The following is a 22,622-nucleotide window of genomic DNA, read 5'->3' on the forward strand; positions in this document are numbered from 1 at the left end:
TTTCCATCCCGTACAGGCAAAGGTGTCGTTGGAGATTTTGTGGCCCATGAAAGCATGGGCCACCAACCAAGACCAATTATATTATATTGCAAATTTTTGGAATACCCCCCCCATGGCGCCCCGAGTGCAGGATCGCAGAAAGCCTCAGGCTTATCTCAGACATCGCACATTGCAAGAGACACCCTGAATGTGACATGAATCCAGAAGGCTCTTAATCGTCTTCCTCCTCATCAACAACATTGCCCAGAACACCACTGACATCACTGTTTCATCAACGGCAGTGGCGTGGAAGCTGAGTAACGGTAATGATTTCAGCCAGCGCGAAGGACCGTCAGCGCCATGAGCTTCCAATCCGAATAATCGCTAGTCCGTGGCCTGCCGCATTCTGGGACGTGTTTTGTGCTGAAATGTCTGACTTTCACGAACGGCCATGTCCTTATTTGGCTCTCCGGGGAACGTCTTGTGTGGCCGCTGCTAACTGTCTGTGTGTGAGAATGACGGGAAGGCTGCTCACCACTTCATTTATTTAAACAACAAACATTTGGCCTTGAGACAGACCAGTCACACAGGCGTGTCTCTAAAGTGGAAAGAGGGCGGTCATTTCGCCGCGTCAGATCCCAAACCGAATATGCCGATATTTCATTGCGGTGGTTAACGTTTGGCAGATGTATAGGAATCGTTCTTTTTTATTGATTTATTTTACTTTTAAACAATTGGCTGTAGATGGACATATTTATATACTATTTAGACCTGTTAAAATGTAAAACATAAAAGTGAACCTTTGTGAGTGCATAATCTTTTGATCAATAACCATTTAAAAATGTGAATCTGTTTTTAAAAGGAGTGAATAGCTGCCGGGTACAGAAGTACTGACAGTTTAATTTTCCTACATAATTAATATGAACCATTTGACGATTACGACGTACACATAGGTAGTGCTGGAAATTCCCGTCAAAAATACCCATCTTTAGAGCTGAAACTAATAGTTATCCCATCAACTACAAAGCATGAATTTTACTGCTTGAGGTTTGATAACTACATTTCCTTGGGAATCCCCCGTGCTTCTCATGATACCTGCCCGAGGGTCACAGTTTTCCACCAGAAACTTTAATTTTAAACCGGTTTGTATCTATTTATATGTCAGCTGTATACCATATGTGCTTTCAACAAGCGTCCCCTTCCGGCGGTACTATATATATATATATATATATGTGTGTAAAATTAAGATTTTCGGTTCACTTGGACGCGTAAATAGCGGTTTAAATTAAATACGATGTTCACTGCATTGCAAACTTATGCGCTTTTATTTTCATTACGAGTAAGTCAGATCGTCTGTAGTGTTCGTACAGGACAGACATCTGTTCCGGCAATATATTCGTGGCCATGAGGTAAAAGTTTCAGAAAATAAACGTTAAAATAGGCCTTGTATGAAAATATTTCTAAAATAATTAAATAAACAGGTCTCGTATGAATCTCATATGAACGCTTTATGTTTCCAAAACAGCATAGACTTATGGATTCTAATGTATCCATTCTAATATTATCTAAAATAGGCAACCAACCACAGTATATGTGGTTCATTTATATTGTGGGCATTTATGCCTGAAAATGATAGGATAAATATATTTGTAGTTCAGTGATAGCAATTTAGTTTTATCCCTTGTAGAACTCCGTCCCGTATCTAAGCGCACGAAACCTTATCAACCACTAGGCGGTGCTGTAGTATTAGAATACTTTTCAAGCGCAAACTGTTCATTGAAAACGTCGACTAAAAATGTGAAACATTCACAATATATTCACCAAAATAAGACTAAAAACAAACTAAGATCCCACGGTTCTTTTTAGTCATGTACATTTGTTTTTAAAAGTTGTTCTCAAATTGTTTCTTTATCTTGCAGTTTTTTCTTTATTCTGCACACTCCAGTCCAATGCGTAAAAAAATCGCAAAATCTTTCAAATTGAAGTGTTTTGTTAAACACGCAGATCAATACCAGATCAAAATGTCCTTAATGAATGTAGCAGCAATACTGAAAACAAACTAATATCTCACAGTTCTTATTCCTTTTTATATATGTACTTTTACAAAAAAAAAAAACATTTTCAAACTATTTCTTTTTTTTCTTGCAGTTTTTCTTGCAGACTCCCGTGCAAAATGAAAAATGTCAAAGCAAAACTGAGATTATGACTATTGCGCCCTCTGGAGTTAACATTAATAAATGATTTTATGCCAAGATGTCTGCCACAACTGTAATGGGCTGGCCCCCCATCCTGGGTTGTTCCCTGCCTCGTGTCCATTGCTTCCGGGATAGGCTCCGGACCCCCGTGACCCAGTAGGATAAGCGGTTTGGAAAATGGATGGATGGACGTTTGCCACAATCCGAACACTGGTGCTCATCCATCCATCCTTCCATCCATCATCTACTGCTTTTCCAGGTCGGGTCGCAGGGGCAGCAATCTAAGCAGGGAGGCCCAGACTTCTCTCTCCCCGGCCACTCCATCCAGCTCCTCTGGGGGGATCCCGAGGTGTTCCCAGGCCAGCCGGGAGACATAGTCTCTCCAGTGTGTCCTGGTTCTTCCCGTGGCTACCTCCCAGTGGGACAAGCCTGGAACACCTCACCAGGGAGGCGTCCAGGAGGCATCCTAAGCAGATGCCCGAGCCACCTGATCTGGCTCCTCTCAATGTGGAGGAGTAGCGGCTCTACACTGAGTCTCTCCCGAATGACTGAGCTCCTCACCCTCATCTCTCATCTCTAAAGGAGAGCCCAGCCACCCTGCGGAGGAAACTCATTTCGGCCGCTTGCACCCGCGATCTCGTTCTTTCGGTCACTACCGAATGACCATAGGTGAGGGTAGGAACGTAAATCGACTGGTAAATCGAGAGCTTTGCCTTCTGGCTCAGCTCCTTCTTCACCATGACAGACCGATGCAGCGCCCGCATGACTGCTGACGCCGCACCGATCCGCCTGTCGATCTCCCGCCCCGTCCATCCCTCACTCGTGAACAAAACTGGTGTCCACCCAACACACCAAAATGCTCATCCCAGGATGCAAGGGCGTAGCTTTGGTTTCAACATTGGTAGGGCCCAAATCAGCCCTGAACCCCCCATGACCCCATACCACCCATACCCAAACCTACAGCCCTGCCTGAATAGCATTCTGGTAACACCACTTACACCTACAGTGTGTGTCCTTCCCCAAAATGCTTTCTGAGAACCCTGTAAATATACACAATTTGTATATTTACTGCGTGAAACTAAACAAACAATGTACTGGCTAGGCAGAAATCATGCCCCCTTTCAGCGCTGGCTGGATATTTTCTCACATTCAGTGGATGGTTACAGTGAGTCATTCTGGTTCGATACCAGTATTCTGGTAAAGTAATACCTGATAAACAAGTGACATTTTGCAGAAGAAAATGAAATGCCTTGACAATATACTGCAGTGATAACATTTTTGAGACCTAGTATTGCTTCTTCCAGGTTCAGTGAACAATCTTGTTGTTTTTTCCTTTGATGTACTTTGCATAATCTGTTGTCATTATCTTTGGCTAAATTAAGCAGTTCCCAAGTCCCATGGGTTTAGTGCTGGGATTGAGCTTTAATGTAAGCTACTGCCGGGACTCACACAGAATTCCTGGAGTGGGCAAAATAATGGAAACTTCACATGAAATATGGATTTGAGTGTAAAGTCGCAGAATCACATTTTACAAATGCAGCAACAAAGGTCATGTTAGGTAAAAAAAAAAATTCGAGCAGGAGTAGGGGGGATTGCAAAATGCCACTGAGAGGTTCTCAAAGCTGGAATTTTATGGTTAGGTTTCACTTCTGTATCCGAGACTCATGCACAAAGATGCATAAGCTGGCGTAAGGAGTTGAAAACCCGGGACTCTGAGCAATGGAAAAGCACCACGGCCTGATTAGCTGCCTTTCACTCTTTTATCTACATCTGGACAGGTTTACATTTGTAGAAAGCTAAAGGATGCCTTCAATCTGCAATGTGTGCTTCCAGCTAGGGAATCTCATAAATGTCATAATCGTCACTGAAAAGTCCCACCTGCCCCTGATTCCCCACAAGAATTATAAATAGTTGTGCTTGTATTTGTCTTTTGCTGTAACTGCATGGATTAGATTCTTCAGTCCCGTGCTGGGAAACTTTGTTTGTTTTGCTGGTGAAATGATCACTATGTTTACTTGGTTTTCTGTTTTGCCTACTCAGTCCGGTCCAAACCCACTCTTATTTCTCCAAAAAAGGAGAAATTTGTAAATAAACTTCTGTAACCCAAACTTTTCTAACCATTCTTGTTGGCTTGGTTACCAAATTCGGAATATGGCCTTCCACATATTGATGTTAATTTTCTAACTTGAATTGCCAAAGACTGCAAAAGGAGGGGCCCTCCTTCCTGATACTAAATAGTAATGCATACATCTGTCAGCTGAGGTACAGCCCACTGTATTTACAGATTATTTATAAATCTGTTTTCTGTAATGTGATGATGTCATTTGATTTCTTTTGCCTATGATAACTTTTATTTTGATGTCTTCTCTTTGCCTTTCATAAGATTGACCTTTGGCTTCATTCTTTGGGTAGTTTGTAAAATGTGCCTGGCTTCTGTAGGCACATTGTCTGGTACAGCTGGAGACCCCCTCAGTTTGGGTCAGAAGATTATTTATGTGAATACCAGCAAGCGGAGCCCAGCAGGGTTCTGTGGGCATCTCCAGCCAGGAAGGAGGGGGTGGGGCTTTGGACACAGACGTCCTTAGCAAACGTCCTGGTGATCCACAACAATTGCTGCATTTACTTCCACAGGCAAAACAGCATGCCAACTGGTGACTTAAGCAGTGAGTCACAAAAGACCTTCCTTCATCTGAGAATACAGTCATGGCTGAAGGCTTTCCATCACAATGGAAAGCAAAGGGCCTTATTACTTTAAAAAATGATTGCTATTATAACATTGTTAATTTTAATATCATATTTTGAAAATGAAGGGTAGTACAGTGACTCATTCCGTAACAGTATAGCCTTACTCGTCCATGGGGTGGGGGTTGGCAGGGTGGGGGGGGGGGGTGTCAAATCCTTTGGTTTCCCAAAAATATTAACTTAGGTGAACTAAACGCTCTTCAGGAACAAGAAGAATAACCTTATTTGCTGAACCTTTGACAATTTTATCAGGTAAATGTATGACAGGGGTTTCTGTAATAAAATATGGCTTTAAACATCTTTAAGCTAAAAAGCAACCAGAGAGGGATCAAGCTGTACTTTTACTTCACACCTCCAGGACTGCCATTTGAATCTCACCCCTCTGTGTGTGTGTGTGTGTGTGTGTGCGTGTGTGTGCCTGTGTGTGTGTCTGTGTGTGTGTGCGTGTGTGTGTCTGTGTGTGTGTGTGTGTGCGTGTGTGTGCCTGTGTGTGTGTCTGTGTGTGTGTGCGTGTGTCTGTGTGTGTGTGCGTGTGTGTGTCTGTGTGTGTGTGTGTGCGTGCGTATGTGTGGACCAAATGCCCCCTATAATGTAATAAAAACCTGTTTTTTTTTTGAGGTGGGGGCCATTTTCAGGTCATATTCAGTTCTGTAGATATGTAAGAGTTAAACATTAATAATGAATAATTACACTTAAAGAAATGATTTGTTTGTTTTATTTGGAAAATGTACAAATGCAGATAATTTGAAACATTAAATAAAAAAAGATAATTTCCTTGATATATTAAGCCAGGCATTGACCAAGTTCTTGGAATGTCCAGGAAATCTATCATTCTACTGTTCAGCAGTGGTAAAATTCTACTGTGTGTCGCAACCCTTTCATTTTACTGGTGACATGCCTGATTCGTGATGTAAAAAAAGGGAGGTGCTTCACACTCCAGGATTCCTATTTGAATCACACCCCTCTGTGCTTGTGGAGTTTGCACACTCTCCCTGCTATTCTCCGTGTATTCTGGTTTTGTCCTGAATTCATATGGGTAGATGCAGAAAGATATACAGTTAGATAAGTACATCAGTGGAAACATGGATGGATGGTTGTGAAAGTTAGGTAAAATTCTGATGTATAAACCTTGACATTGATCTGTGTGAGTGAAACAACACTGGTGGTGTCCAATGGCTTAATTACTACACAGGTGTTATTATGTGTTACATGAACATGAACTATTTATAGCTGCATTGAAGGAAACATTGTGACAAAGAGGGAATAATTTAAAATAAATCAAATTTCTAACAGCTGACTATCTGAAATCATGAACCATGTGTGTATATGTGTGTGTGTCTGTAAATACATACATACAAACATACATACACTTTATTTAGCAGAAGTGATTACAAACAAGTCACTTAAATAACAAAAATGAAAACTGAAATGAGACTACGTTTAACATAAAATACATTAAATATGCCTTTAGGAATGTTACAGTGGCATTTCTGGGCAAAAGTTTGGGTCTATTGTGACACCAAGGTTAAGTCTCATTTTGCAAGTTCTGATGTTTTGGAGCATTCATTCTTTTTCTGAATAGAAATTTTTTTGTTCACATATTCCACCATGCTATCCAGCAGGACATCACTATGCAAGATACTTTTTGGAATGTTCTGAATGGCTGACCCCTGTGGGAACAACAATAGTTGTACTTCAACATTGACACAACAAACATACAAAATGCTGTTGTTCTATTCAAGGCCGGCACTTGAAATATGCAAATTTGCCTATGGAAGCCCCCTTCTCATGCACTGATAGGTCAGCTAAAAACTATAGGGATGGTGACTTTACCAGGAGTTGATGGGAGACGCTGCCATATGTTTGGTCTCCTGCTGTCACGTACTGCAGGGATGTTCTTACAAAGTCTTCAGCTGTAAATGTGATGAAGTTGGGGTCCTGATAACCCGTCATTGACGTAGATATTCCAAAGGGGGTGACAGCCTGTGTGTGAAAAAAAACAAAACAAATATTATCTTTGGTATGCTTATTTAGGAGACAGACAAATACAGAAAAAGCAATGGACCAAGGAGAGGTACCTGCAGGATTCCACGTATCAACTTTTTTTTAGAGTCTCTAAAAAACATTAATGTTGAATCTCTAACATTTAATTACAATTAAAAGTATTGTGGTCACATACAGTCATACACAGATCTACAATAATACAGAATCATGAAACATATCCTTTGTCATAAAAGAGGATGATTTCAAGCAGTATTTGGAGTGTGTCAAGAACTCTGGAACAAGCCATAGGCAGATGATCTATGAAAGGAATATAGGTTTCAGTTGATTTGGCCAGACTGGCCAAGGTGGTACTCCATGTTCACACCATAGAAACGCTCTGTCATGTGAAGTTCATATGTAGTTTTTGCATTAAAGGGTAAGATTGGAGTTTATGGTTATACGTTTCCAATAAAAATATTATATTTGCCTTGATATATTTGTATATCCCGTATTTTATAGTTTACAGGATTGCAGCATGTTGGGAGTTTCATCACTCCAAACCACCTTTCCCTTTATTTAAATTTAATTATTAGAATACAGCAAACATTCTGGCAAAACTGTATTCTAGTGAAGAGGGTCTTCTCCCGGTTTCCATTTTCATTTATTACATTTTAGAAGGCACTTTTACCCAAAGCAAAATATAACAGAGAAGGTAGAATCAGCTAGTCCCCGGAGAGACTGGGACCCAACGATGACATCATCCTACCGAGCCCTAGACTGATCATAGGTGCAGCACCCGAACCCACTGAATCCCCTATCAATACTAGGCAGTGTTTTAGCACATTATTGAACTTAGCCATTTAGCTAAATACAGCACGTCCTGCATCAACTGCCTATAAAAATCTGTCAAATGTAGGTGCCAAATCAGTCTGAAGAGAACTCAATTTAAAATATATTTTGGTTTGCAAGGTGGCTATTTTAAAACTGAAATCTGATAATAAATGGTAGCATAAGATTACATAGCATAAAAGAATCCAGGTTAGTATTCTTTAGTAAGTGGTAATTAAGAAATATAGCAGCAATTGACAATATTACAAAATTGCTGTGTATTGATAAAAGCAAAAACCTCACATCACCTTTGCAGGAGGAGTGAAGAATACCTAACAGGGTTTCCATTAAATAAGGCCATATACTAAGTGGTAGGCTGATAACAGCAATTTTCTCCTGAAAATATGCCACATTCAATCATTCCTGTTACACTTTCAAGGTAGAATGTTCAAAACAAAACCTTCTTTTATTCTTGGGAAATAATAGCTATAGAAAACACTGCATGTGTGTAATACTGTATTTTTTCTTTCCACTCTGCCCCATTATTGTCTGTTCATCATACCAGTTTCAATTTCGAATTTCTCTGAAATGTACTTGCCCGGCCAATCAGATGGCCTCAGACCAGGGGATTAGGCGACAATTAAGAGCCATTCATGCTGACAAAGACGTTAGCTGTATAAGATCTGTCAGCAGTGTCCTACATAGGTCTGATACATGAATTCAACAGAACAGAATGGACTGAATGAATTCAACAAACGCACGTGAACAATATAAAACATGAAGGTCAACAATAAATAACTAGGGATGTCCTTGCCCTTGGCAGTGTGTCAGCTTTGTAACATGTGGAATAAAAACAGAAAGTGCAGAAGGTTGTTCAAACCCAACGGTTCATCCATCATCTTGCCACCAAAAACTGTGAACTGTGTGGGGGTTTGAACTGGGGGCAGACCTGCAACCTTTAGAGATATTAAAAATAATGAGAGCATGTTATATGCCTGTACACATTATATGACACACGCAGGCATTTTGCCTTCAAAAGTTTAGGTTACACTGTGCACTACGCAGAACACAGTGATTTCTGTCTGCACCACGCAAAGTTAGCATGTGTTTATTAGTAACTGTGAGCACCCAACTTCTCCTGTGTCATGGAAACCTGTGTGGAGCACAGGCTCATCGTCTGTGTAATCGTCTGCATCATTATAAATAACAAATAAGTAAATAATAAGTAGTCCTATCAAAACAAATACTATTGAACATATTTAAGGAAATCAATTTTTTTTAAAGCGAAAAGCAAATTAAAATGAAAGTAGATGTTCGAAGTTCATGCATAATGCTGCTGCAGATAGTTTTAAGACATGTTTTAAATCATGCTATCATATCTGATGAAGTTTGTTTCTTTCGAAGCAGTCATGCTTGCTTCTGCTGGAGATACCAGCGATTCAGTCATCTGCGTACCTGGATTATGATCCCGTTTGCTTTATACTCGGCTTGGAGGCATCGAGAAAATCTCTGAACAAACACCTGGGCGAAAATGATAGTTAGTGAGGTTAATCAACATTTGAAAATATTTCCTTGTTAGAAAAATAACTAACATGCACATACATACACAGATACAAACATATCCATATTGGTGGGGTAGCAGATAATCCATGTCAGGGAGCACACTTTGAGCCACTTCAGGTTTTACAAACTACTTTAAAACTGAAAGACTCCTGTGCTTAGCTAAATACTCCAGTTCTTCCTGTGCTTTGACTGGTTAGTTTCCTTGACTCATCTCACTGTTTCGCATTAGAATTAGTGACACATGCATGATTATAGGAGACTCACCAGTCAGCATGCGGCCAGAACTGAGTGCTAAAGTCAAATCCAGGTCTTTTTAATCAAAATGGTAGTTTACAAATCCTGTCCTGGCTCAGTGTCCTTTCTGACATGGATTACCTGGTCACCATATGTACTGTATATGGGAAGAGAGCTGCATAAATGATCCTTTAGAGCTTAGTTTTGAACAGTTAACAGGATGGATGCGTGGTGTTGGTCCTGTGCTGTGATACCAGCCTTGGAAGCCGCATAGAGGGAGTACATGGGCCAGGGCGAACAAGCCACACCCGACGAAACATTCAGGATCAGCCCCTTCTTCCTTTCAAAAAGCAATGGAGAAAGACAGACATTTTAAATGCGTAAAGCAGAAACGTGTTGAGTTTGCTGTGAATAAAATGATCGATTATGCAATGGGATGCTGTAATGACAATGAATAGCTCTGAGTGTCCCTCATCATTTTGATATTGCTTGACTGCGAGATGGACAGTGTGGGGAGCTGGTGTGCTGCACTGCAGCTCCATACCTCCTGGGTTTGAATCCCTCCACTGCATATGTGTTTCTGTGTGTGCTGGGGACTTTAACATTCTCCACATTTTCTGAGGATTTCCTTCCAGAGTCCAAAGACATGCAGGCTGATTACTGTCTCTGTAATGCCTGCATGTGTCTCCTATGATGACATCCATTCTGTGCCTCTTGGTATAGTTCCCAGACTCAGTGTAACCCTGCACTGTGTACATGGCTGGATGATAAGTGGTAGAAATAATAAAGATTTACCTTTTCACCATAGCAGGTAAGATTATCCTGCACATCTGTGAAGAGCAATGAAAATGAAACTGAGTGTCAGGTTACCTTGTGATCCCAGTTACTTTTGCAAGCAAAGATTTAAAGATTTGTTTCATTCGTTAAAGAGCTGATAATGTAGACTGATGACTGTAGCAGAATGTCGACAGTGTGTTTAGTTCCAGCTACATACATGCACAACCTGAGCACTTTGGCAAGCGAATCAGCCATGATCCTGTGATGCTCTTCCAACAGCCGGTGCCTCATTAATGTGTGGCAATGTGAGTAAGTTTTTGTGCATGAATATAACCCAGTGTTTTGGCAGCATTTCTAACTGCGTTGTTGCCTCATACTATATGCTTCCAGAGACAGGCTCAGAAAAGCCGTGTGGATAATCCGTTATTAAAAATGGAAGAGTGGGAAAATATATGTGCGTGTGTCTGTTACATTATGTTCTAGATATATTTGGCAAATAATGGTAGAACAAAACACCAGACGTATTTGAGAAAAATACAGCATTCCTGATATAATACATTGCAGGAAATGGACTAGCTAAGTGTTTTACAAAATCTGGATTTTCATTTCATTTACATATTTAACAGATGCTTTCAACATACAGCTGAGCAAACAGGGTCAGCCAGTTCCTGGAGAATTTAGGGTTAAGGGCCTTACTCAAGGGCCCAACAGTGACGTCCCTCTGCCGACAATGAGATTTGAACCAACGACCTTCCGATCACGAGTCCTAATACACTGCACCACACACTTCTTTTCCAGATTGTTTCGCGAAGTTTGGCAACTAGATGTAGCTTCTCATGCCTGTCAGAAACGTGCGCGAATGCGTTGTTAGAAATGGCCATCGAGAAGGATCACAAATGACTTTTTCCTCCCCTTCTACCTTAGAGGTCTTATTTCTAACAAGTCTGGTGTAGGATATATGAAAACATTCTCATGCTTGATAGTATTTTTATATGCAGGTTGTTATGGAAAAACCCAGAGAGTGGATGACTAAGGCAGACCTGAGGCGGATGACATAAGTGTGCAAATGAAGGAGAAGTTCTGTGCCTCATGAGATAACATGGTGCTCATACTACACTTCTTCAGGCTACAGTTTCTCAATACCTAAAGTGCTCCCAAGGGCTGCGGGGTTAATACTTTACCAGCAACCATAGCGATAAAATTTAAATCTAAAAATGATATAAAGCAGTGAACAGTTGGCCTGCAGCCCTGCATCATTTGCAAGATGGATGTCCTTCCTCTTGCCCAATCACCTCCCACCCTCTTTATCTCCACACCATACACTTGCTCCTTCTCCTTGAGTCTGTCTCTTCATACACATCCCTTATTCGATTTATATTGCACCATCTCATAACCATATGCCTTTTAATGTCTGCCTGTTGATTTGTTCAGTAATTATTCAGATAAATATCTTAAGTCTCATTTATGTAAATTCTAGTCATTCTGTTAATAATCCATAATAATCCATTGGCAGTTATATGCTCATTACCGTTGGGTGCATAACAGTAAGTTCTAACTAATTATTATCAGTGGTAGATAATGAATAATTATATAAACTCACTGGAAGCGCAAATGATAATTTTGCTTAGATGGACTCATTAAGTCACCCAGTGGAGCATGATGTGCTTTTTGCCAAAAGACTGCAGAAATTCTGCAAAGCTTCTGACAATGTTTTATGGCTGACTGGAGGGGCAGGATGGATGACCAGTGACCAGTAGGATAGTCGAATGGGAGCTTTTATACAGCACTGCCCTTCAGTACAACACCCACTATGTTTGAGGAGCTCAATCATAACCACAGATGGGTTTTTTTTACACAGTTCTGTCAAAAATACAGTCCATTCATTATCGTCGTATGATAAATACTCACCTTCATTAATGCCTTTATATTACAGTTGATCAGATCTGGAATTTTCTGGAACCATAACATTTTATTGTCAAATTAACATTTTTCCCTGATCTTTTTGCAACATGCACACACACACAGAGACACACACACACAGACACACACACAGACACACACACACAGGTTTGTAATTATATCTTTGTGGGGACTCTCCATTCATTTTTATGGGGAAAACTCCAATCCCAGCACCCAGCATAGATCTTTGTGGGGACCTGAAAAATTGTCCCCACAACGTCAAAAAATCAGATTTTTATTACATTGTGGGGGACATTTGGTCCCCACAATGTAATATAAACCAAATCCATACACATGGACACACAGACCTGTACTCATATCTTTGTGGGGACTCTCCATTCATTTCTGTGGGCAAAATCGTAATCCTTACTTCGACAACCTTAACCCCCACCTAGCCCTACCCTTAACCATAAGTAGCCAAACAAAATACAAGACATTTGGCACTTTTTTGATTGCATTCATAGATTTTTACTGAGCTTATTGAGCTTCATACTGCAGGGACCTGAAAAATGTCCCCACAAGCTAAAGAGTACTCACCTGATCTAGCTGCTCGATGTCCAGGAACCGATGAGGCTGCCTGCACAACAGCATCCCCACATTGTTCACTGCAGATGCATGACATTCAGGTATGAGCTTTTTCCTCGGGGAGGGGGGGGGGTGCCAAGAGAATATTTCAGTGTGTGAAAATATATGCAGTACTAACGTACCTAGCACACCAACCTCTAAACCACCCAGATTCTTCTCTATATGTTCGTATATGTCATCCTTGGTAAAGTCGGCAGCAATCACTTTCACTTGTTTCCCAGTTCTTGCTCCTATGAAGAAAACATTAAAGCTCATGTCACATATAACAGTGAGAGCACAGCTGTCTGATACAGCTGATGCTGCATGTCCATTGTACCTATTTCCCTTGCAGCCTTCTCAAGCTTCCTCTGAGTTCGGCTTATGATGACCAGATCCATCCCATGCTTTGCAAGCTGTAGCGGACAGACAAAGAACACAAATCAAGAGCGATCGGTTGTTTTTGCACGATACCAAACATGACCAGCGGTTACAAGGCCCAAAAGTGCTCTACTCCTGTGATTTATTCTTTCTGTGTGCTCTTCAGGAGAGGTGCTTCCTGGGAACAGTCAGGGAAGAGGACTTTTCTTTGTGCTGCGGCTCTCAACCAGAGTTTGCATTCACGTTGCATTCACAGTTTGCTTCTGCCCATTACTGGGCAGGCTCATTAATTCTTTCACCATACGCTCTTTGTTAATGCCCCCTGACCCCAAGTGTGAGCACAGCAATTCAGGGGGGGTGGGGTGACCCAGTGCAGGAGTTCAGGCTTTCAAATCGAAACTTTGAACTTTAAATTTACCATGACTTAGAACATAATAAAGTTTGTAAAAACAAATGTGCAACTACACTGACATTTATTGCAATGGATTCCCAAACTCAGTAAGCTTAAAGTATTACACACATCTTTACACACCTCAGTTTTGATTGTTTTCAGAATCTGCAACCTTTCCAGGATTTTCACAAATCGCAGTATCTACAGTTAAAAAATGTTGGGTGCCACTTTACAATAAGGCTACCTATAAAGGGTTTATGAATGCTTTATAATCTGGTCATTAATTAGGTTGTAAAACTTTGTAAATTATTAATATCCATCCATCCATCCATTTTCCAAACCGCTTATCCTACTGGGTTTGGGGGGGTCTGGAGTCTATCCCGGAAGCAATGGGCATGAGGCAGGGAACAACCCAGGATGGGGGGCCAGCCCATAGCATAAATTATTAATAGACATTTTACACGTTATAACACTGTTTTCTTTTTACTAATGAGTTACTACCATTTACAAGTGGCAGAAGGGAGCCTTATAGTAAAGTGGTGCCGAATGTTGCAATAAACAGAACATAGTTAAGGAGCATAACAACAGCATTCACAATGGCAGTTCTGGAAGCAAAAGTTGGGTCTACCACTACAATATAGGTGTACCACTGTGCGCCCAACCAGTAGCTATACCCCATATAGATGACCTGTACCGCTGCAGGCTGAAAGTCATATGTTCCATCGAGACGAACTTTACCTCAAATGCGTATGCTTTCCCAATCCCATCTGATGCCCCAGTGATTACTGTAACCCAAGAGAAACAGCAAAGGCAGGCTCAGTGATCGGTGATCACATGGGAGAAACAACAGATTTATACAGAAGAACCTCACCTCATACATAGCTAATACACATGAAAATGGAAAGGCAGGATTCTCTGCGCATTGTTTGCACATGACTTACATACAATATACTTAGATTGAAATAGAATGATATATAGTATTTATCAATGAAGTGATATTTATGTACACGTGCCCTGTGGTCATTTTGAACTGGGGTGGTACTCTGAGGCGGCTCTAAGGCATTCTTGGAACCTGTGTATGGAGCGTGGAAGGTTTTTTCCATCGGGCAATCAGACTGAGGTCCTTTGTTTGTCTGGCCTCTACCAAGCTATCACTTCAGTGATGAGATGTGATGTTCCTGCACACACTGTCTGTGCCATGCTTCTGATAAAGAAATGACAAGGACAGCAACAAAGTAAACAGGTTGTGGCACGGTGCCCATCTCCAGGATCAATCCTGCCTCCCTTGCTAGTTCATTCACCGGCCATGCCTGGAACTTTCAGTCTGTTCCTGGGGCAACAGACCTTTTATCTGCACTATTTAATTTGCAGTTACATCGATCAGGTGCCACTTGGGTGGCCAATAAGTCCAAACTTGTAAACATTTCATGTAGGTACACATTACACAGGCCTTACCTTATTTTAACTTAGCAGCACAACAGTATGCAACCTGTATACCCATTGCTTCTGATTTTAACTTCAGTTTGCTAATCAATGCAGTGTTTCATGTATCAGGTGTGGAACCGTATTTGTAAACATGTTCTTCATGAGCTGTTACGGATGAAGGATGCATTGACTGAGAACTACATTGAAGCATTGAGTCAGAACCAAGCATTGCACTGATTGCAGTCCATCTGCTAAATGAATGTATTATGTTCATATTCAGGCATGGATGCTTTCAACAATGAACAGACTGAGCTCCCCAAGTAAACCATGGACCCTGATGATTGTGTGTCTTGAAAGGAAGTTGATGTGGTTAAAAAAAAAAACAAAACCTGCATTTTACACAGAAGTCTTTATGTGGGTATTTCTTGAATTAGCATCAGTCTGGTTTCCTCCCATCCTGTGAACTCTAGTTTAAGTCCAAGCAGTGAAGACTAATCTTTTTCCAAAAGTGCCTGGAAAATTACACGCGCTATATAGTAATATAAAAAGCGAACTCCTTGCCTAACATTTGCTCACACTTCTTTAACTTGGATTCACCTACATCCGGGTTTTACCTTTTTTTAATCATGTCAAGCTGATGATGCACCACTTGGATTATACAATTTAACACTTTTCCATAAAAATTAGGCATGTCAAAGGCTTATGTCCTTCGGTGATCTGTAATGTTCTGCTCAATTTGCACCTTTCATATTAAGCCACTTTCCTTCATCAACGTTTTTAGATTTGAGTGATACTAAAGCTTTGGCTGTTCATTCGTTACATGAACTGTGTGTTTTCTGGTTTTCAGCATTAGCTTTGATAATATCAAGCATATTTGGTAGATCCTTCATTTTCACACGGCTCATGTCTGGTTTTCTTACCAAACAAAATAAAGATCTTAGAATTTGGCTTCAGTGTGTTCTTGACATGCCAGCAGTCCAAATAGCATTTTTTTACAGTGTACTAAAGTTTTAGTATAAGAAAAATATTGTCCCTTTAACACAAGGTTAACATCTGTTTCTGTGAGTAGAAAATGTCATGTTTCCCCCCCCAGAGTAACTCTGTAAGATTTGTTCCTGTCGGGAAGGTGTACATAGTCAGTTGACATGGGGATGAACGGTAGAAGGGATTTCATTTATGGATGAGAGTGGAGATGGCCTTAATGAAGATAGAGGGAAGTGTTTATCCAGTGTTTTTCCAGTGCTTATCCAGTGCTTATCCAATGCAGGGTAGCGGTAAACCTTGAAGCTATCCCAGGAAGCAAGGTATGAGATGGGGAACAACCTGCACTAGAAGCCATAAGACATGCCTTTTGGATAATACTTTTTTAATTGTAAAACACAATTAAAGTTATTTTATATTTTTAAATAACTGACAGTGAACTGTTTTAATACATGATGTTTATATACACAAATATTAATATTTAGATGCTGTTGTATGTTAAATAATTGGCTGACCATACAGAAATTGTAATGCCCGGCTCATCCGGTCCTCGTGTGCCACACCCCCTGATCATCCACGTGTGCTTCCCTGATCATGTCCAGCTGTTTCTTGTTATTTTCGTCTTGTCTTTTGTATTTAGTCCGCGTCAGAGGCCGTCTTCCCCAGACTTGTCATTAATGTTAGTAATGTTAGTAGCTCTGAGTTTGTCGCCGTCTGCCTTGTCTCTTCCGTACCGATCCTTAATAAACCCCGAATTCCCTGCTTGCCTGCCTGGTCTTTCCCCGCTTCCTGCTCGCCCGTCCAACCCAAAACCTCACAGAAATGCGCAAAACAAAGCTAAACAACATTTAAAATATTTTTTAAATTACTATAAATTGACCATAGAGCATCACTGTGCATGTGAGTGTGTGCATGTGCCATGCAATGAACTGACGTTTCACCCAGAGTGTATCCCAGCCTAGCACCCAGTGCCGACTGGTATAAGCTAATGAAGATCGATGGATGGACATTACAATTAAATGAGGATACTGTTTTTCAAAAGGTTAAATGCAAATGGTATAAAGTAATAATCTGCCTATAAATGCTAGTAACAGAGTTACAGAGCTGAAGACCAATCACAACGAATAAAGGTAGTCTTTCATTCACGAGGGGGAGTTCATCATTCTACAGCCTCATTCAGGAAAACAGACCGAAATTACTTTGGTTAGCTACAATGATGCCATCAGGTATTTGCATAATTACAAACAGTTTGCCAGTATTGAACATGAGGCATGACTGAAATTTCAATGGATATTCCCCACTTTATGGTGCAATACAGTTATATGCAGAAATATCTAGACAATACAGCAACGGAGTCAATATAAAGCCATAGCTGTTGTTTTGACCCTTGGCTATTTCCTTTAAAAAGCTGGAACAGTTATTTATTCAGCTCAGTCACATGTTGGCATTCGTCTGAACTCCTCACCTTAAATCAAAGCAGATAAAGTAATTTGGCTTTTCTGACACTGAACTGTACTCATCTGTACTTGTCCTGTATTTAAATCGCACTTGTGAGTAGGTGTATTATTCAATAAAACACTGCTTCTCACTTTCTCCTTTATTGGCTTTTGCTCAACCCTGTAGTCAATAGACAGATAAGACATTACAGCAACTATAAACACGCACAAACGTGGAATAAACAGAAAAGGGACGGGAAGGTGAAGATACTCTATCCCTCTCTCACGGGAAGTCAAGGTGAGTAGCTGATGTGTTCATTAGCATGGTGTAGTCCCAGCAAAAACCTTAGCTTCTGTTTTCCTGCACAACTACTAGTAGCAAAGCACCACTTCAGCAAGGCACATTAACAGTCAAAGAGGAGAGTAATACTGTGATTTCAAGCTATGAAAGCAGGACATGCCTTTCCATCGCTCAGGACAAAACATCCTGCATCTTGCAGTCTATTCTGTAAGATTTCACATCAAGATCTGCTACGATAAAACCTTCAAGGTTTAAATATAATATGGGCCTCCACTCTTTAATAATTTTCCTCAATAACCACCCACACCACACACACACACACACACACACACACACACACACACACACACACACACACACACACACACACACACACACACACACACACACACACATTCCCCCAATTTTGTTCATTGTTCGGTTCTGTGGCTCTGCAGGTTTGGATACGTGCTTTATACTGGAAGGTCACCGGAACAATTTTCCGGCAGGCAGAGTGATTTCACCATTGGGGCCTTGAGCAAAACTGATTTGTGGGCCAAATAAATAAAACGTACATATCTAAGAAACACGTATGACGAGAAGGCCACTGGATGGATGTCCAATAACTGAGAAGAAGTGCATCTGACAACAATAACAAAACATATCACATTTCATATATGTAAAGTGCAGCTTAAAACTGTATATCTAAAGAATAAAAAGAAGTTTTATCCAAGCAAACAGACAGACACAGATCTCTGCTCTCTCAAGCAGTAAAAGCTGGCTAAACACATAAGTTTGGTTCTATCTAATGAGAAACATCCGCGTGCAGGCGGTCATGCAGTAACCACATTGTGCCATATTGCGTGCAGAGTATATGCAGAATACACATGGCTTAGTTATGTGCAGCTATTCATTTAGCAGGTTTAGTGTTTCAGGTTTGCGATCATCAGAAAGGAGAGCACAACATCAAACAGAACATGCATCAGAGCCCGCAGTTCACATCGTTAATTATGTAACTCTGTAGACTCCTGTATCCATAATGTGCTTCTTGGAAGTGTGTTGTCAAAAAAATCTTTGGATAGTTTGAATTTTTACCAATCAGTAAATAATAATAGGTTGCAAGATATACTAAATTACTCACGTAAGGGTAACATGAAGTATAGAATTCTTGGGTTCGCCCAAGTTTGCCCTTGAAAAATGAAATATTTTGATAGAGATGAAGAGACAGTGGGGATATTGCAGTCAGTACAGTAAATGCTTGGCAAGATGTTTGTAATTATTATCAGCAGATTATCACATCCTGTGCAGTTAGTTCACTATTTACTTGCCACCAGTGTGATCATTCCTCACGGCCACACCCATCTATGGATGAGTTCAGTGGAAAATCATCTGCACCTGCACTGATTGAATTAATGCTCCTGGTTAATGTGTCATCCTCCAGTCTTGAAGTCTCATTCGACCTACTCAATTCTAGTGTTCTATTTTGTTGTTTTGACTTTCTGATTTGGCTCCGGTTTTGAGTCCTACTTAGTGGCCCCAACTGCGTGGTTCAGAGTTAGTGATCCAAGTCCGATCACCCCTTAGAGACTGGAGGCATGCTAGGTGGTGAGGAAAGCCCAGACAGGTAGAGCACCTGGCCACATGAGTGGGTGCAGCTTGGGAACTGGCGTTTGACCCGAGTAAATAAAGTGTGATTTTCTTGCCCCGTTTTCATGACACAGATGGTAGTGTTGCTCATGAATGAACTCCCATTTTCAAGACACGGGTCCCAAAGATGCCAGACCAGATTGAGATCTGTAATTTGAAATTTGTAGGCCAAGTCAATTCCTTGAACTCTTTTTAATGTTCCTTAAACCATTCCTGAACAATCTTTGCAGTGTGGCAAAGTGCATCATTCTGCTGAAAGAGGCCACTGCCATCGGAGAACTGCACTGCCATAAAGGGCTGTACTTTGTCTGCAGCAATGTGTAAGTAAGGGGTCTCCAACTCTGGTCCTGGAGAGCTAACGTCCAGTAGGTTTTCAATCCTACCTGGCTTCTGATGAGCCACACCTGCTCTCAGGTAAATACCAGGTCAGTAGTTTTAACGTTATGGGTGACCAGTGTAAATATTTCTAAAACTGGAGTATTATTATGACTGAAAGCAAACACCTTTGTGTTAAAATGGAGATATGTATGACCATATGAATATATTTTCCCCAAATGAGCTTGATGGGCCAAATGGCCTCTTCTCGTTTGTAAATTTCTTATGTTCTTATTTACTAAACAGTAAACATCCAGGTAGACCTGCAGTTGCGTGGAAAAGTGCTCCACAGTTTCCGCACCTTCAGACCTCCATATGGGAATAGGGTGACCAGGGATGTAAATGTCTTGAGAAGCTCCAAGGTCCCTGTGAGCCTGGACTCCGGGAAGGTATAAAATGTTTCTGTTTGGAGTTGTGTCTATTTGGAGCTGTGATACATGCAGCTCTCCGGGCAGGCGCCAAGGAATCACATGACTGTCGGTGCCACAAGGCTAATTTGGTAGTTTTCAGAAACTTGATTATACCCATCAATATAAACAAATGTGTGCAAAAAATACATGACAGCTGTGTTTCACATAGATATCCAAAGAACAAAAACATACTGACCAAGTGTCTAAGGTCCGTGAAGAGCATTGATTTTGTCTTCATTTTTTTGATCGTGTTCTGCACATAGTCAAGTCCTGTTATTTTCATTTAAGCTGAACCAAGGATTAAGATTTCACTATTGTGTTTTTATGCCATGATTGCATAAATGATACATTTTACAGACAAAATGCAGAGAGGTCCACAGTGGTGGAAAGATTTACATTCATTCATCTGCATTCACTTAGTAGACACTTTTGTCCTAAGTAACATACGAACAAGGCAAATACATTCCAACAAAGGATACATGCAAGATCACCAGAAAACTATTCACACGCAGAGCCGAGGGCAGGAATCGAACCCACAACCCTGAAAGAGTGAGTGTTATCCACCAAGCCATCGCATTTTTAGATATTAATATGTATTTAAAGCCATACTGTATAGAACAGCAAGAAAGTATAGAACTGGGCTCTACTGATAAGATGTAATGCATATGACAAGAAAATAACATAACCTCAAATTTAATCACTCATAAAATAACACTTGATTTTATGAACCTCTCCTTTTCTATCTTCGCCACCATGATTTTCAGACAACTCACCTGCCCACTGACCCATGGAGCTGAAGAAGGACTTTGGTAGTGGGTACCAAGTCTTTGGGAAAACCATCTTCACCAGGCGAAGCAGCTTAAACCCATAAAACAGGACGGCAGACGCCCCAACACAGACAAACAGCAGCTCAATAAACTCCATGGCAACCCAGTTGTGACTCTCTCAGGCTGCCACTTGGAACAAGCACAGACTCCCAGGGTGAAGGAGAAGGAGCTTCGAGTCCAATTACGCTCAGCTGGCACCTCCCCACAAAAATAAATAAATGGATAAATAAATACGGCATATATATATATATATATATATATATATATATATATATATATATATATATATATATATATATATATATGCCGTCTCTTTAAAGTTTAAACCGTATGTTTATATTACTTAATGAGGTTTTACTTAATACATAATAATAACGAGCAAAATAAATATATCTCTATTCTTATTTCTTTTAATTACCGTGCTTCGGCTGAAAGAGGGAAATGCGCGATAGAGATCTACGCTTAAATGCCAATATCCATAATTCGCGGTTACGAAATCCTGTGTGCACATATAAACTTAACGATGACCAAAGCATAGGTTTCACCTTAACATTATAGGGGGCAGGTATATTTGGGGTGAGAGGGTGTTGCGGTATGACCCGCAACTACATGCATTTCCGGCTTTGGTAGAAAATAACACGGTCTTTATTCAAGAGTAGAAACTTTAAATTATTACACATGTAAGTTTCACAGCAAATTTCACAATTCCTTACTCTATCTGAGACCACATACAAGGACCCATACAGTCATTCTTCTGTCATTAAATAGCACAAACTCGAGCTTTCGTAAGAACCCGTATCGCCTTTATCTGCTGGCAGCTTTACACTCCGCCAAATCAAGTGTGTGCCAGCCTGAGCGGGACTTCAGGATAAACCATTTTACGCGAGGGTAGGGGTGCTTGGGATGAAAATTGTCAGTACAAACTTTAAATTATGTTATGAGATTCATTACTCTTATCTGTGTTTTTTGTATACAAGGTTTTATATTATATTGCATTATTTTGTAATGCTAGTGAAGAAGCCTCGGTACACGTATGTTTAATAAGCAGCTTCTTATTAATAATAACATTTTATATCCCTTCTTATTTCGGCTATGAGAATTGAGCTGGAATGATTTTACACATAAGCAAAATAGTAACTGAAGGACATCTCAGATGCTATGTGCAATATATTGTAATGTGTGGCAGACCGAGGCATCGAGGTAGCAGCAAGAGATGAGAAAGCACGTTTTAAAGAGGAAAGAGCACTCTTTTACTATAAGCACTTAAAAGGACTAATACACGCGCCAAATGACCACGACCAAAATGCCAAATATCACATAACAGGGAAACACAGGGAGGTTGGACACCTGACAGTGAGGCACACATGCGGTATGTAATTTATACAATGGCTAAAGAGATGCAAGGATCGGACAGGGTTCATGCATGACACAGGCGAGGGGACACATGATAATCAGGAATGCAACAAGTATTCATAATAACACAAACAAGGGGCTATTTCCGTTTTGCCAGTACTGCCTCTCCGGGGCATCCTGCTCTCTCGTTAGCATCCTCCATGCCTGCTGTCTCGTTAGCATCCTCCATGCCTGCTGTCTCGTCGACACCCACTTTGCCCCCTGCTGCCAGGTCTGTGTCTGCCTCACCTACCTA

At 40.7% G+C, this 22,622-nt stretch overlaps 1 protein-coding gene across 2 annotated transcripts; it reads right to left on the bottom strand.

Moving 5' to 3' along the window:
• Positions 1 to 5,613: 5,613 nt before the first annotated feature.
• Positions 5,614 to 21,135, bottom strand: hsd17b3 (hydroxysteroid (17-beta) dehydrogenase 3). 2 transcript variants are annotated; one of them, XM_049003088.1, is made up of 11 exons: positions 20,921 to 21,135; positions 14,332 to 14,378; positions 13,162 to 13,237; positions 12,968 to 13,075; positions 12,798 to 12,865; positions 12,210 to 12,254; positions 10,320 to 10,354; positions 9,783 to 9,864; positions 9,183 to 9,248; positions 6,750 to 6,899; positions 5,614 to 6,586 (listed from the first exon to the last, which is right to left on the bottom strand). In XM_049003088.1, exons 1-11 carry the CDS (start codon positions 21,069 to 21,071, stop codon positions 6,449 to 6,451), a joined length of 966 nt encoding a protein of 321 aa, XP_048859045.1. In that variant the 5' UTR covers positions 21,072 to 21,135; the 3' UTR covers positions 5,614 to 6,448. The 2 variants fall into 2 exon arrangements, with proteins under 2 accessions (XP_048859045.1, XP_048859054.1); XM_049003097.1 differs by lacking the exon at positions 20,921 to 21,135 and adding an exon at positions 14,666 to 16,867.
• Positions 21,136 to 22,622: the final 1,487 nt, after the last annotated feature.

This window comes from Brienomyrus brachyistius, chromosome 2, assembly GCF_023856365.1.
Source record: "Brienomyrus brachyistius isolate T26 chromosome 2, BBRACH_0.4, whole genome shotgun sequence".
Taxonomy (NCBI): domain Eukaryota; kingdom Metazoa; phylum Chordata; class Actinopteri; order Osteoglossiformes; family Mormyridae; genus Brienomyrus; species Brienomyrus brachyistius.

What these genes read in the sequence shown, in the direction of transcription:
- hsd17b3 (XM_049003088.1), bottom strand. Translation starts at nt 21,071, where the DNA reads ATGGAGTTTATTGAGCTGCTGTTTGTCTGTGTTGGGGCGTCTGCCGTC. An exon ending in TTACCTGCTATGGTGAAAAG is followed by an intron (nt 9,865 to 10,319) that starts GTAAATCTTTAT and finishes GCTTTTTGAAAG; the next exon opens with GAAGAAGGGGCTGATCCTGA. An exon ending in GCGTCTCCCATCAACTCCTG is followed by an intron (nt 6,587 to 6,749) that starts GTAAAGTCACCA and finishes TTGTTCCCACAG; the next exon opens with GGGTCAGCCATTCAGAACAT.